We start from the raw sequence: 14,737 nt of genomic DNA, 5'->3' as shown, positions 1-14,737 counted from the left end.
TGCGAGTGCGGAAGTAAATTGCTTGCCTTTCCCACATGGTGAAAATGGCTGCTAATGGGGAAAAACAACAGGGCCATAGAGCCGGCGTATATAAACAGAAAAACAAAGGCCACAAACATGGCAAGCATCGGACGAAAGGTGAAATCGAGAGAGAAAACAAAGGTAAGTCCCGTTTTTTTATTACGAAGTGTCACGACGCAGCTGCTGTTAGCTGTGTTGTGTTGCCTTGTGGCTGTGGTGGTCACGGCTCTGCAAACACACGTGTTAAGTTTTTCCAGTGAATCTAGGAGCAGCATCAGTTTAGTAGAATATGTGATACGTGTAAATACGTTTTTCTCAACATTGCTGTTAAAGAAATTGTTAAAAACGCCCGATAGCAAGTTAACTAGTGAAGTGATGATCTTCCTCCTGTTGACTTGTGACCATTTAAAGGACGGGGTTAGGGTTGGTCGATTAGGGGTTGCTAGATATTTATATAAAGCAGCTGTCATACTGTACTAAACTGAGTTTCCTGTGAGAAAGTAGCTTTTTAAAAAAACTTCTCTTATTGGAGATTAAACATTCATATATAAAACCTTCATTTATTGTTATGATCACCACATAATTAAATTAAAGTCGCATAATTGTAGATTACAAATATGATGCCATCCAGCAGCACTGCAACTAATATTACAGTTAGATTTCATTCTATCATAAAACAATATACGCTTAAAACACATTTCCAAATGGTCACTTACTACAATTATGTACAACTATGTTTGAAGTGATAGTTAAAAGGAATATTTCAGAGGATGTTTGAGTTACTCAATGGGAAGTAAATGCATGGATATTATTTCACTCACTCACACAGATCCTATTTACAGGCGTAACCCAGTGAGCTGGTGGTTTTTGAGTCGTAATCAAACTGCAGCAAATCAGACAAGTGAAAAACAATTCAACATTTAAAATACTTAAGATTAATGATGGATGTACAGTTATACAGAGAGAGCTATAAGGTCATATCCTTATATACCTATGTCCACAAAATGTGAACTAAAGTAAGAGCATCTGTATATCTGAGGGAGTAAACTCATACAGGTTTCTTGTGTCGAAAACTGAACTATGCCTTTAATGTTCAGATTGTTTTGTGACTAGTTGAGAGAGCTGTAGATTGAACTCTGTGGTATTTTTTGAGGGAACATTGTTTTATTGTTACATGGTATTTCCCCAATATACAACCAAAAAGAAGAGAATAATGCAGCTCATTACAACAACACTAACACAAAATCTAGCCTAAAAAATTCCCCGTTGAATTCCCACTGTTCTAAGAAAAATTAGCATAAGCATCACAAAGTAAATGTTGTCTTTGTTGCAGGGCTGTTGTGTTTGATTGCATTTTGGATAAACATCAATCATAACTTCAACACCCTAGAGACAATCATGTCAATATCTTGTTTGCGCTGTTGACATATCTACAGACGATTTCTTCACAGCTTATAGTTGCATCACATTTTGTCTCAAAGACAAGTTCTGACTCAACAACAGTTCAAACAGAGCAGATCAAGCAGAACATATGCACACAAACACCTGTGTTTACTTGCATGCACCAGGAGGATGGGGCAGGTTGTGACAGAATTGTGACAGGCACCATATATATTATAATATATAGTACTGCAAGGTTTTTTTCTAAGTAGTAAGGTTGTGGTGTAGTTGCATTATATCAAATGGTCCCATGCGTTGCCAGAAATCATTCAAACTCTTATTTAAACTGAGGAAAGCCTCACTGCATGATAACTTGCATGACAGTACGTTGTCTAATAAGGAATGTCTGATGAACTATCTCACAGGGAGAGTGTCCGTGACAGCCCTCACCAAAAAACAGAGAAAAGAACAGAAGAAGATGGACAGAAGGCATAAAGCCAACCAGCTACGCCGGAATAAGAAAGACATGGTAATTTTCATAATTCATGAGATAGAAACAATAGCCTTCACTTTTCTGATAGCTGTTGACTGGTGTCACAGAGTTTCCATATTTCTTGTCTTTTTAGGTTCTTACAGAGAAACGACGTCTAGGCAGCAGGGATGGTCCTCCTCACTTGGTTGCTGTGGTCGCCCTCCATGCTGGAGTTGACGCGGGTGCCATCACCAAACTGCTACGTGGAGAGGGCGCAGGGGGTGTCGTGCATCAGGAGCGGCGGTGCATCGCTGGCGTCAGTGACAGTTTTGGGCTGATTCTGCCTCGTTTTAAACAAAGGTTCACCTTTCTAAGCCACAGCACGGGTGAGTGTTGAGTGATATGGAAAAGATGTTGGTTTAGAAAAAAACTGAACGAAACAATTGAAATTAATAACTGGGTTAAATAAAAATACAATACAAAACAGCATATTACACTCACATCAAAGTGTAATCCTGCCACAGCTTCTGCCAGGTCATTCACAGCTATCAGGGCTTACAAACACAATAATGTCTAAAGTGAAAAGGATTCTACAAATTTCTCATCCTGTGTTGATAGAGCAATTTAAAACAAGTATGTAGAAATTGTACTATGTGCCACATGCCTTTTGTTGTACTGTTTTGTCTTTGTGATGAGCTTTGTGTCATCCCATTCTGAAGCCTGTCTCATGGTTTCTTTGGACAGCCGACATACACTCCCTGCTGGATGTGGCAAAGATTGCAGACAGCCTCGTATTTGTGCTGGACTCTACTGAAGGTTGGGACAGCTATGGAGACTACTGTCTGTCCTGTCTCTTTGCCCAGGGCCTCCCCAGCTACGGTAAGTATAAACCCCGACACCACTGCAAGAGCTTTCTGTCAGTGAGCTGCATCACTGACAGTAGGATAGACTAATGTTAGATTCTCTAATTTCTGCTTTGATGCACACTTTCTAACCCCTTGTCTTTTTGTCCAAAAATCCACCCCCTGCAGCTCTGGTGTGTCAGGGTGTGACCGATCTTCCTGTGAAGAAGAGGGTTGAGTCCAGGAGAGCTCTGTTAAAGATCACCGAGGTCCGTTTCCCTGATGCCCGTCTCTTCCCTCTGGATACGGAGCAGGATGCCACTCTACTCCTCAGACACCTTGGCACTCAGAGACAGAGGAAGCTAGGTTTCCGCTCCAGACGCTCCCATCTTTTGGCTCAGCATGCCACTTTTACCCCCAACAGCCCCGCTGAGGGGACGGGTGGTGGACCCACGGGCTTGGGTACCCTCTGTGTCTCTGGGTATGTCCGTGGCCGTCCTCTACGAGTTGACAGACTGGTGCACATCAGTGGACACGGAGACTTTCAGCTCAGTCAGATTGACGCTCCGTTAGATCCTCTTCCCCTTAACATAACAACACCCAGACCAGCAAAGCCTGGCAAGGGAGGAGATGTTGACATGCAGGCAGGTGGTTTTTGATATAGAATGATTAAATTCCTTACAATTCTGTTTTTCAAATATGTTTTTAATTTTCTCATATATATATCTTATTTTATACATTCAGTTTTTTACATATTTGGTTCATATATAAAACTTTTATTGTATTCATGTTTTTGTATGTGTTTATTTATATCAGACTTTTTTTAAACAATTATCAAAGCTAATTATGTTCCCTTATCTAACAGGACTAATACTTTTTATCCATATCTTAACTGGATAATTCATAGTTAAACCACTAAATAATGAATACTGGCTTACATATTAAAATGCTGACCTGTCCTAAAGGGAAAATTAGAAAAATTAAATGTAAATAATGACACAGTGCGCACTTTTATGTGCACCTACAGCTGTCACAGTATATGTGTGGTAGTAAGCGGGCTAGAACACATGTATAGTCCTTGAATGGACAGGTCCACTGTTAACATTTGGTTTTGGATTTTAGTGTGCACTTATTATATATTCATCTTTGCCATTTATTTGTTTCCCCTCAGGATGGTGATGAAGATGAGGCTCCAGTGCGGGTGCTTATGAAGGCCGACCCATCCTGTAGGGAGAGCCTGCAGACAGAGGCTGAGGTTGACCCCATGGATGGAGAGCAGACATGGCCCACGGAATCAGAGCTGCTGGAGGCTGAAGGTCCAAAATCATGATTTTTACTTAATGGCATTTTTAAATGACCGAAGGGGTAGAACTGGAGATAGTGTGGAGCCTACATTAGTTAAAGAATGTGCATATCAGGGTTGAGGCTTCACTTGTGTTGGAGCAACTACTCAAGTGTCTTTCTTTATTAAAATATGCTTAGTTTTTTAAATTTGCTATACACAATTTAAAACTTGCAACAAGAAGACGGTACTCTAAATGTTTCTGTGTTGTTTCTCTCTGTTGTTTAGAGGCCAGAAAGAACAAACGTGTGATGAAGGTCCCTAAAGGAACATCAGACTACCAGGCCACATGGATCGTTGATGAAGATGATGAGAACAGCGATGTGGATGACGAAAGCAGTGAAGACGACGATGTCGACGACATGATGGACGAGGCCATGGAGAGAGATGATGAGGAGAATAACTCACAGGTACTCGCATGTCAGAGGAAACTGTCAGTTTTCTTTAGCGTTCAGAATATCTCAAGTGTGAAAACGACAATGTCTGTGCAGACTTCCTGCTCCTGGGCAACAGCTGAAAAGCAGCGAATGTTCGGACTGAATATGAAATAGATTTTAGAGACAGTCTGGTTGCATACAAAGTCAGTGGAAAATTGCAGGTAGACAAGAACAGATGAAGAGTGACGCTAAGTGGCACAAACTGAGGCGAGGACACATCCGCGCTCAAAAACATATATTTGCAATGAATGTACAGACACAAGGATAATGGAGAGATCTTGAAGACAAAAATTTTCTTGGCAAATTGAATTAGCTTGTCTTTGTAATAAAAACAGACAAACATACTGTTTGTGGGGACAGTGGTCAAATTTATGAGGTGAAAAATCACTTCCTGTTCAGACTAAGCATCAATTTTATTTTATTTTTTTTCAATTAATCAGCTGTACAATGTCAGAAAATAAAGAAAAACACCCACTGCAACTTTTCAGAGCCCAAATTGTTGATTACCATTTAACCCCCCCCCCCCCCCAAATTCAGTTCATCATAATATTAAATTTGTGACATCACTGAAGTTGGACTCTACAAATGTTTGGCATTCAAATTTGGTAAAACACTTAAAATGAAATATTTGATTATATGTCAATAAAATTTTCAGTCTACTTAATCATTTCATCAAGTAAATGTTTCCGTACTATTTCAGCCTGAACCCAAATTTCCACGGCTAGTTTGTTCAGCTGCTGTTTGTTGTCATAGCAACAGTCAGACAGCGTAATCCTATGAAAGATGACGAGGACAGTCATCTGAGGAGAAGCTATGAAGTCTTGAGTGTCAGCGGTTCCGGGGCTGGCGCTGTGCTTACGTGACCCGCGGTCGGTGCACCTCGCGACTGAGAGGCACTGTTTGTTTTCTCAGTGTCTGTATCTGGCCTGTAGTGCCAGGCTGCTCACCACAACAATAGTGTTTGGAGCAGGAGTCCCAAGAGAAGCCTCCTGTCTTCCTGTTCTGTGAGCAGAACTTCCTGTCTGGATGAGGGGAGGGGTGGACCATTTATTTATTTCCAGCTCTGCTTGAAAAGAAGTCGGGGGAACTCTCCTTACGCAATGGGTTCATTATGATCTGTAATTGTTATTAGCATGTGTTTGATGTCAAGGTTGGCGCGCAGGAATACGCATTAGGAGAAGTTAACAATAGGGGAAAATGGTACTTCAAATGATAATGATTATTATTATTGCAGCAAGGATGTTGGGAAGGTTGTGAATCAACCCCATGCTGAGAGCTTTCCCTCCATGCGTCTGGCTCCTCCTGTAATTTGCCAGTCGAGGGAGCTCTGAATGCATGTCTTCTTTGATGATTCACTTCCTTATACAATTATATTGTCCATGGAAGTTGGTTTTCAAGAAATTGTAAAACTGGCTCTTTGATTTCATCTCTCAACACACCAGGAATGGCTCTAAATTTAAATATATTCAAACAAAGGGTTACCTGTAGTTTGAATTGTGGCGACTCCTTATCAAATTCACACACATACAGATGCAAATACCCATAATGCATAGTATAAGGCTTTTCATAACACTGGGCTCATTCCAGCTTCTCAAATTTGAGGATGTGCTGCTTTTTTTTTTGTCGCACACAATAGCAAGCTGAATTATCTTTAGGTTTAGATTGTTGGTTGGACAAAATAAACAATCTGTAGATGATGCCTTAGACTTTGGGAAATGATAACAGGTGTTTCTCACAATATTCTGACATTTTGCAGACCAAACGATTAATCGATTATTTGAGAAAATAATAAAACAGATTAATCAATAATGAAAATAGTTAAAAATGCTTCTGTTACAAAAAAGATGATAAAATGAAACATGCAAAAATGATCTAAATTGTACACAAATTGTAATCAGGAAGTTACAAATTACAAAAATGCTTTCACTTCACCTCTAGTTGTATCTGGTGATGCAGATAGTTTGGTTTTATTAGCTCAGAATTTCAGATATCTGTGTCTGTTTTTGAGATTTCTGCCTCCACCACAATAAGGTGTAAAGGGACGGAGGAAATGCGGTGAGTGCAAAAGTGCAAATAAAACCACAAATATCTGTGAGGTGAGATTTCTCTATAAGTAAGTGAGAAAACATGTTTTTTTGTGTGTGTGTGTGTGTGTGTAATGCAGTGCTTCTGTATATTGAGGCAGATTTAACTGTATCCTCTCTGCTCAGGACGCTGGTTCAGGCTGTTCCTCAGGCGAGGAAGAAGAAGAAGAGGAGGAAGAAGAAGAGGTGTGCTCCACAGAGCAAACTGGAGCCGATCAGCGCTATGATGAGCACATTGATGAAGCCGCAGAGGAAGAGGGTCTCAAACGTTACCGTGAGGCCCGAGCCAATGAAATGTTCCCTGACGAGGTGGACACACCCCTCGACACAGCAGCTAGAATCAGGTCAGTTCTGCTACTTTTTTTTTTTTTTTTTTTTTTTTTAAGCACAAGAAATACATTTGCAAGTATTCTGAATTTAGGTTAGAGTGAAACTAAATCATATATAATTTTCTTCTTACAATGTTCTCTGCTTAAAGGTTTCAGCGCTACAGAGGCTTAAAAAGTTTCCGCTCCTCGCCCTGGGACCCGATGGAGAACTTACCTCTCAACTACTCACGCATCTTCCAGTTCCAGAGCTTCGAACGCACCCGCCGCCGCATACTGGCTGAAGCTGCAGTGGAGGAGGAGGGAGCCATGGTAAAACGAGCGTGAATGTTTTCCTGTAAAATTGTTACACCTTTAGATTTGTTCATTCGCTGACTCTGCTGCTCCTGCTGTTGCAGGTGGGCTGGTATGTTACGCTGCACATCACTGATGTGCCCTTCTCTGTGATGGAGAGCGTCCAGTCAGGCAAACCTCTGGTGTTAGTGTCCCTATTGCCCCACGAACAGAAGGTACGATCGATCGTGTTGACATATGAAAACCTTTTGTGTCTGAATTTATAGGCATCCATTTGAAACAAAGTCACACTGACTGGCCTAATCATTTTTCCCCTCTGTGCACAGATGTCAGTGATGCACCTTTTGGTGAGGAGACACCCCAGCAATACAGAGCCAATCAAATCTAAAGAGGAGCTGGTGTTCCACTGTGGATTTCGGAGGTTCAGGGCCTCTCCTATCTTCTCCCAGCACACCTCAGGTAGGTGATGAAGGAGGTGGACGTGAGCTGAAGGAACAGAGAGACGGGATTAATGCCGCATTCACATTATATGGGATGGATGGCAGATAGGCATAGGGGGAGGATTCCCATGTTTACAACTTGCGAGGGTTCATGTCATAGGACAACTAGACGGTTGTATGATTAGAGTTGGTTGAGTGAGGGTTTAAATAGTGTGCATAGACTGTATACGCCCATATCCAATAAACGTGGGTTTAATCAAACTGAAGAACAGACTTTGGCTAATGTGAGACAACCATACTTGCTTTATTTTCAGGATATATCGCTAAGCTTTCAGAAAAATTAGTCAGAATTATGACATCATGTCACATGAACTCCATTGACAAGTCGGAATCTCATAATTACGATAATCGCAACATGACATGAACTTGGCATAAGCGCAAGTGCCAGCTGCTATTGGCTGGGAGCCCAGGTGAACCCCGTTCAAACCTGTCGCCTGCTTAGCTTTACAAGGTCTGCCTCCCTGACAGTGTGAAGGAGGTCACATCTGAAACAGGTTTAGCTGCTGGTTGTACTGTAGGTCATAAATTAATTATTGAATGTTTAACTTGGCTCTGTACTTCTCTAGCTGACAAGCATAAGATGGAGCGCTTCCTCAGGCCAGATGCCCCCACTGTGGTGTCAGTATACGCTCCCATCACCTTCCCCCCAACAGGAGTCCTGCTCTTCAAACAAAGGAATGATGGTGAGATGAAAAGTCCTGTCTGTAGCTGAAAATAAGTAGATGTGATTAGCGGTCCAGCTGCTTTGATTTTAAACTTTTGACCATCTGTCCTGTTGTCTGTTTAATTGTTTTATTTAATTATCCACTTAAGCTAATTTTGTGCTGGTATTTGAGCCTGTGTTCTTGTTACTGCCTCCTTCTAGACATCCAGGACCTGGTGGCTACAGGCAGTCTGCTCAATTGTGACCCTCAGCGTGTTGTCCTGAAGAGGATTGTAGTGAGCGGACACCCATTCAAAATTAACCGCCGCTCTGCAGTTGTCCGTTACATGTTCTTTAACAGGGGTGAGAGGAAATTCCTTACTCTGACTACAGAAGATTACATATAGCATGACTTGCCTGTGGCTTCAATTCACATTCTACTTCTCTTTTTGTTTCTTTCTGTGACAGATGATATCATGTGGTTCAAGCCAGTAGAGCTGCGAACCAAGTGGGGTCGGAGAGGCCACATCAAGGAGGCCTTAGGTGAGAAAATTTAAAAACAAAACTAACTGACGGCAGCACTACTAAGCTGTGTACTTGCTTTTCAGGACTACTGCATCATCAGTAAAAAACTTTTTTTTAAATATTTTTCAGGAACACATGGACACATGAAGTGTGTATTTGATAATCAGCTGCGATCTCAAGACACAGTCCTGATGAATTTGTACAAGAGAGTTTATCCTCGCTGGACATATGACCCTTATGTGCCCTTGTCTTTACCCTGGGTTAAAAGAGAGAGCACTGTGGACATGGAGGACTTGGAGATGGAATAGTGGAGGGACAACGTGGCAATGCAAACAAGACACAGAGCATGTATTAATAGAAATGCTTTACATGGATGTGGACACATGACATTTTCAAAAAGTGTAATGTGTACTAAATAAAACTATTTTGATCCAAAGTATCTGGTTTCTAATTGTTCGCCTTGAGCTTATTGAAGTCAGTGTTTCTTTTCACCCTGAAGCCTCTATCTTGCTGCTGAGCCAGTTTCTGCCACTAGATGGCAGTAATGAATAAGCATTAATAAAAGTTGCACACTGCCTTGTTGAGCAACTCTTGACATTTGTTTGAAATGACCATTGGAATAGCTGTGTGTGTGTGTGTGTGTGTGTGGGGAGTACTTTTATGATTGAAGAAATAATGAGTGTTGTTAACAACTGGCAGGTCAATAATAGTTTTTACATCATGCATCAAGGCCATTACACTGGCAACTCTTTGAAGTCCCTAATGCCTGTGGCCATGTTAAAATGTACTAACTTGGACAAAATCATTACATAGATAATGTTTGTGATATTTGAGGAACTTTAATCATGGAAAAAGAACTCCCAAGTTGGACTTTAAAGCAAAAATTCTTCTTTCCATGAATGACTTGTAGCCTTTGAGACTTTGACAAATAGCAGCTGTCAGTCATTTATTTATAAAATCTTTCATCACAAACACGCATCAGTGTACTTTACAAAAAAAATCTAATTAATCACTAATCACAAAAGGAATTTAATAGAGACCGAAACAACATCAAGCATTAAATACAAACACGTTGAAGACTCCCTCACCCATCTACGCTATTTTAGACTTCCTGGCACTACCAGCGTTACATCAGTATGAGGGCAAGAGAGCAAATAACAGCTTTGAAAACAATTAATCCCCTAACACACCCTTGCCAGATTGCACTGTATCCCCAGATTCCCTGATGTTCCACTCCCTGGTGGTCTCGCTCTGACCTGAAGCCTCCTCTTCAGTACACATGCACATATCACGACATCTCTGTTATTTTCAAGCTGAAGCTGAAATGCTCAACAGTTTTGCGTCCTTCCCTGACCCAAGCTTTCATGCTTAGGAAAACACTGATTTATGAATTGCAATATTTATCATAAAACTGAGCTTGCATGCTTGCAGCAACATGATTCATCCCCGGGCTCTGTTGGGACTGCACCACAGAGGCATGCCAATATGTCTGGGAAACCAGAAGGTGAAGACTTTGGGATGGAGAGGAGAATATGATCCAAGAAATGAAGGGGAGCAAAAGTTCACTCTGTGCATTTTTATTTGATTACAGTGGAAAAAGATAATACAATCGAGAAAGACTAATGTCTCTATTGCCCATGGGGGGCAAGCTAGGAGTCCTGGACAGTTTTGTGGTAACACTCAATTTATTTCCTACTTCTCTGTATTTTTTTAACATGTATTAAGGCAAGGGCACTGTAACAGTGATGTGTTGGACACATCTTGTTAAAGTGGAGGGGAGGGGTGTTGTTTGCTCTGCTGGCCAGCAGTTCATGGTGAGGGGAGGGGGAATTCAATACCCCCATGATGGAGAACGCTCTTAAAGTAACACATGTACAAAAATGGTACTGAATTTAGATGCACACTCTACATTTTTTCCCTGACACTATCAATTTGAAACAGATAAACATTTAGCCGTTTGGGGACCAAATGCTACGTGGTAACGCTGAATCCAGCCCATAAGTGAAGTGTGTGTTTGGCACAGGCCGCTGTCAGAGGACTTGAACGCTGGTGACTTAGTGCTGTTTGAATCAGGAATGTCTTGTGGTTCCCAGTTCACTGCCACCACACTTCGTTGGCTCCCACTGAAGATATAATGGGTGAAAGATTTTTCCGTTGGATGTGGATAAAGAAACGGAAGGAGAGAAAAGGGGCAGTGAGGGAATGAGAGATAAGGGAAGAGCCAGTTGATGTTCAGCATGAATAAAACCAGAAGTGGTGGGAGGAAGGAGTCAAAGGAATGCAAAAAGGGGGACGCGTAGAATTTGGAAATTAAAATAAAAAGTTAGTGGGTGAGAGAAAGAGAGAGAGAGAGAGAGAGAGTGAAATGGAGGAGTGTGAGAGTCTGAGGCGGTGTGGGCGAGGGAGTAGGAGAGCGAGAGTGGCTGGCGTTTATGGATTGCAGATGTGGCGCTATGGGGTTTTGGCAGGGGCCATGCGCGCCTGAATCCTGCACCGGCTGGGTGGCACCGGGGTGAGAGGGAGGTCACTGCACCGCAGCACACAGCCCATAAAACACTGAGAGTAGTGGGGGAGAGGGACGAGAGAATAGGCCTCAAATACACACTAACCCAGGACTGCAGGGCAGTGGGGGTGATCAAATCACACTTGAGGTCCAAGCATGCACAGGCATACCCATAACATCCTGCATATGTTGAGTCAGGCTACCAGCAAAGCCATAGGTTAATGCATAAAACATCAGTACGAAGCTGAGAGCTGATAAGCTTATCTCAAATTTTATAAGGACGAGCCTTCTGTAGACACTTCCCCCCACCATGAAAAATCACACCATCCTCACTGTTAAAAGGAAAGTTTCCACTTCTGTTCGCATTAATGCTGAATTTATTGCAAGTGCTTTGACAAGATTACAAAAGAGAAGCAAGTCAGCCACGTGTAGAGCAAAAGTGTTCATCCAATGTCTGTTCTCTGAAGTTCATCCACCTACTTGCCTATAAATTCTACCATTTCTGTTTTCACCCTAATCATCCATCATTCCACATCTTCCTTGAGTATTAACAGTGGATTGTGGGATAAATTTACCAGAGCTAGTCTTGGTGAATTTACAGAATAAAATTACAGGAAACATAAAGTGTTTCTTGTTTCTTTTTATTGCTCTTCTTCAAAGGAAATCACTTTATTTCCTATTTAATATCCAGTATATCTACAGCGTTGTGCTGGAGCATGAGCACTTCTCTGCAGCAATTTGGGATTAACTGCTCAGAGGGCAACATACAGTATGTTCGATTGTTGGCAGTGATGACAGTATTCATTTTCTTCCTCTGCCCACACAGAGATTTGAATGGCCAACCCTTTGTTTAGAATCTCATTTTTTAACCTTTAAAGTACCATTCACACTGACTGGCAATTTTAGATGACATAGCCTATTGTATATTCAGATTCACAAATTTCCATTATGTATGCCTTGAAAAGGATAATTCTTCAGTTTACTGAAGTATATTTCCATGAGGAATAAGTGTTTTTCTTGAAAGTAAAATTCAAATGCAGGACATGCAACAATCAGCATCTGCCATCATGTCTTCACATAGAAAAATAAACACTGCTAAAATGATAAAGAACTGTTGTGCAATCAACTGCATGAGCGGTTAAAAAGAAAAAAAAAAGACATTTTTTTCACCGCTAAAAGCTAAAGAGAAGAGAAGCAACATGAAGCAATACTTTCTGAGGGGCTTTCTGAATGAAACAAGTAATACAGTCAAAATATTTTCACAAACCTGTCCACAGATAACCAAAAGACCTTTTGACAACCCTGCGATTTGAATCAGGAAGACAAATCTTTCTTTAAAAAAAGATCCAGTTGTGTATACGTCTTCAGCCACCTGTTTATTTGTGAGTCTGCAAACAGTTTAGACCTGTAAATCTGGATATGCCACCTACAGGCAAGGAAAGTCAAAGTTTGTACAATTTTGACACTTGTGCCACCTGCAGGAAATGAGTGTTATGTTATGTTTTATCACATACAGGCACATGCTGAACTTGTAGGGGTATTATTAGTCTGACAACGTCTAAACAGCCCACCCTGTTGATAATCTGCAGCCTGCCAAATGTGAATGAGCGACTTTGTGAGTGAGTTACGAGTTAGTTGCATGAGGTGCTTCCACACAAAATAAAAATTCTCAAGTATGAGAATGAAAAAACTGAAGTTAAGAACAGTACTTGAACAAACGAATTTCGTTTTCTGAGAAAATCGAGCACTGATTGATGCATTATAAAACCAAATGACAGCACCAGTATCACATAGTAAAACAAACATTCACCGGCTCAAGTGTTTTGGAAAATATGATGCTTTGTACGGTTTTACCCATAAAAACCTTTGAGGAACATCTCACGCACTTCTGTTTATGTAGGTGCTGCCTTATAATACTTTTGTGTTAGGTCAGCTCTGTTTTTCTCTTTCCTTTGTGATATCCTTCCTTCCCTCTCTTGTTCCCCTTTTTCTCCCCCTTAGCCTGGTCCTGACTCCCTGGTTCCTGGGGCCTGGCCAAGGCGTGTGTCCCTCGAGGAGCCAGAGAGGAGATGGAGAGAGGGGGCAGCAAGGGGGTGCAGCAGAGAGCGGCTCCAAAACCACAGCTGCAGCAGCCTCTCCTTTTCTCTCCTCTCCTCTCCTCTCCTCTCCTCAGCTCTCCTCTCCTCTCCTCTCCTCTCATCTCTTCTCCTCTCCTCTCCTCTCTTCTCCTCTCTTCTCCTCTCTTCTCCTCTCCTCTCCTCTCCTCTCCTCTGCACTCCTCTCCTCTCTTCTCCTCTCCTCTCTTCTCCTTTCCACTCCTCTCCTCTAATACCTCCCCTCCTTGCCTGGCACACTCCCCAGCTCTGCCATTAATCAGAGGAGAAGGGTATTTTATAGTGCATGTGTGTTTGTGTGAGAAAAGGGAGAGATGCTGACTGTGTGAGTGTTTGTGTGTATCTCTGTGTGTGCTGATAGAGAGCTGGATGGGTCGGTAGTGATGGTATGGAGACCAGGATCTCACAACAAAGCTGGAGAGTTCACCCAGAGAACAAAAGGGGGAGGGAGGGAGGTTGACAGACATAAAGCCTGGTGTGCAGATTGGGACTGCCAGTGACTAAAAGGAAGAGGTAGACAGATGATCTGCAGAAGTTTTTAGCATCTCATGCTGAGACCAGGATATCTAAAGATGGCCCAAACCTTATTTGTAATTACAGTAACTAAAATCCCTCGGATTGAGGTTCTTGGGACATTTTTGAAAAATGCTGCAACTGCACCTGCAGACAAATGTAAATTAAGCACGCTGTAAACAGTTCCAAGACCTGACATGTTAAGAAATCACAAATCATTTGATATGGACATCCTTCAGCTCCTGATTATCCAGGTGGGAGTGAAATCTAAAAAAAAAGATAAAATTTCCAACCTGCTCTGCTATCACCCCCCAATGGGCCTCCCAGAGTGCTTTTCTGCTGACATCACTGCACAGAGACCTGGCAAGCCAATCTCTCCTCTGCTCTACCATTCCCCTTTCCCTGCTTCCTGCCCTGATGATGTCACACACCATATGGTTTTCAGCAGTATCAAGCCGGAAAAGAGATTTAGTCAGTGGAGAGGAGAAGGAGAGAAAAGGAGGAGGGCTGGAACGGGGTGCAGGTCGGACACAGAAAACAAAAGGTTCGCCCCCCCCCCCCTTCTTGTGTGTGTACTGTGAGTGGAAGGTGGGGGGGGGGGGGGGGGGGGGGGGGGGGGGGGGGGGGGGAGTGAGGGGGTGAGAGGGGAATGGCTGCACTGTGTGAGGCTAATGAGGAGAGACCAGGGAGCAGAGACCATGCATCGGACAGCCATGTGCGCCGCAGACGCCCATTGGACTG

General features: G+C 42.2%; 1 protein-coding gene across 1 annotated transcript; it reads left to right on the top strand.

Annotated features, from left to right (window-relative positions):
* On the top strand, positions 1–9,305 carry tsr1 (TSR1 ribosome maturation factor). Its single transcript, XM_044354787.1, has 15 exons — positions 1–162; positions 1,827–1,930; positions 2,028–2,259; positions 2,618–2,752; positions 2,905–3,359; positions 3,887–4,031; positions 4,286–4,467; positions 6,705–6,922; positions 7,057–7,216; positions 7,303–7,413; positions 7,525–7,657; positions 8,265–8,381; positions 8,564–8,704; positions 8,810–8,884; positions 8,996–9,305. Exons 1-15 carry the CDS (start codon positions 36–38, stop codon positions 9,172–9,174), a joined length of 2,514 nt encoding a protein of 837 aa, XP_044210722.1. The 5' UTR covers positions 1–35; the 3' UTR covers positions 9,175–9,305.
* The last annotated feature ends 5,432 nt before the right edge of the window (positions 9,306–14,737 follow it).

Source organism: Thunnus albacares, chromosome 6 (genome assembly GCF_914725855.1).
Source record: "Thunnus albacares chromosome 6, fThuAlb1.1, whole genome shotgun sequence".
Lineage (NCBI taxonomy): Eukaryota > Metazoa > Chordata > Actinopteri > Scombriformes > Scombridae > Thunnus > Thunnus albacares.
The sequence above is the reverse complement of the archived record's forward strand: the minus strand, read 5'-3'. Positions and strand labels throughout refer to the sequence as shown.

What these genes read in the sequence shown, in the direction of transcription:
- tsr1 (XM_044354787.1), top strand. Translation starts at nt 36, where the DNA reads ATGGTGAAAATGGCTGCTAATGGGGAAAAACAACAGGGCCATAGAGCC. An exon ending in CCAGGGCCTCCCCAGCTACG is followed by an intron (nt 2,753 to 2,904) that starts GTAAGTATAAAC and finishes CACCCCCTGCAG; the next exon opens with CTCTGGTGTGTCAGGGTGTG. An exon ending in TTACATGTTCTTTAACAGGG is followed by an intron (nt 8,705 to 8,809) that starts GTGAGAGGAAAT and finishes TTTCTGTGACAG; the next exon opens with ATGATATCATGTGGTTCAAG.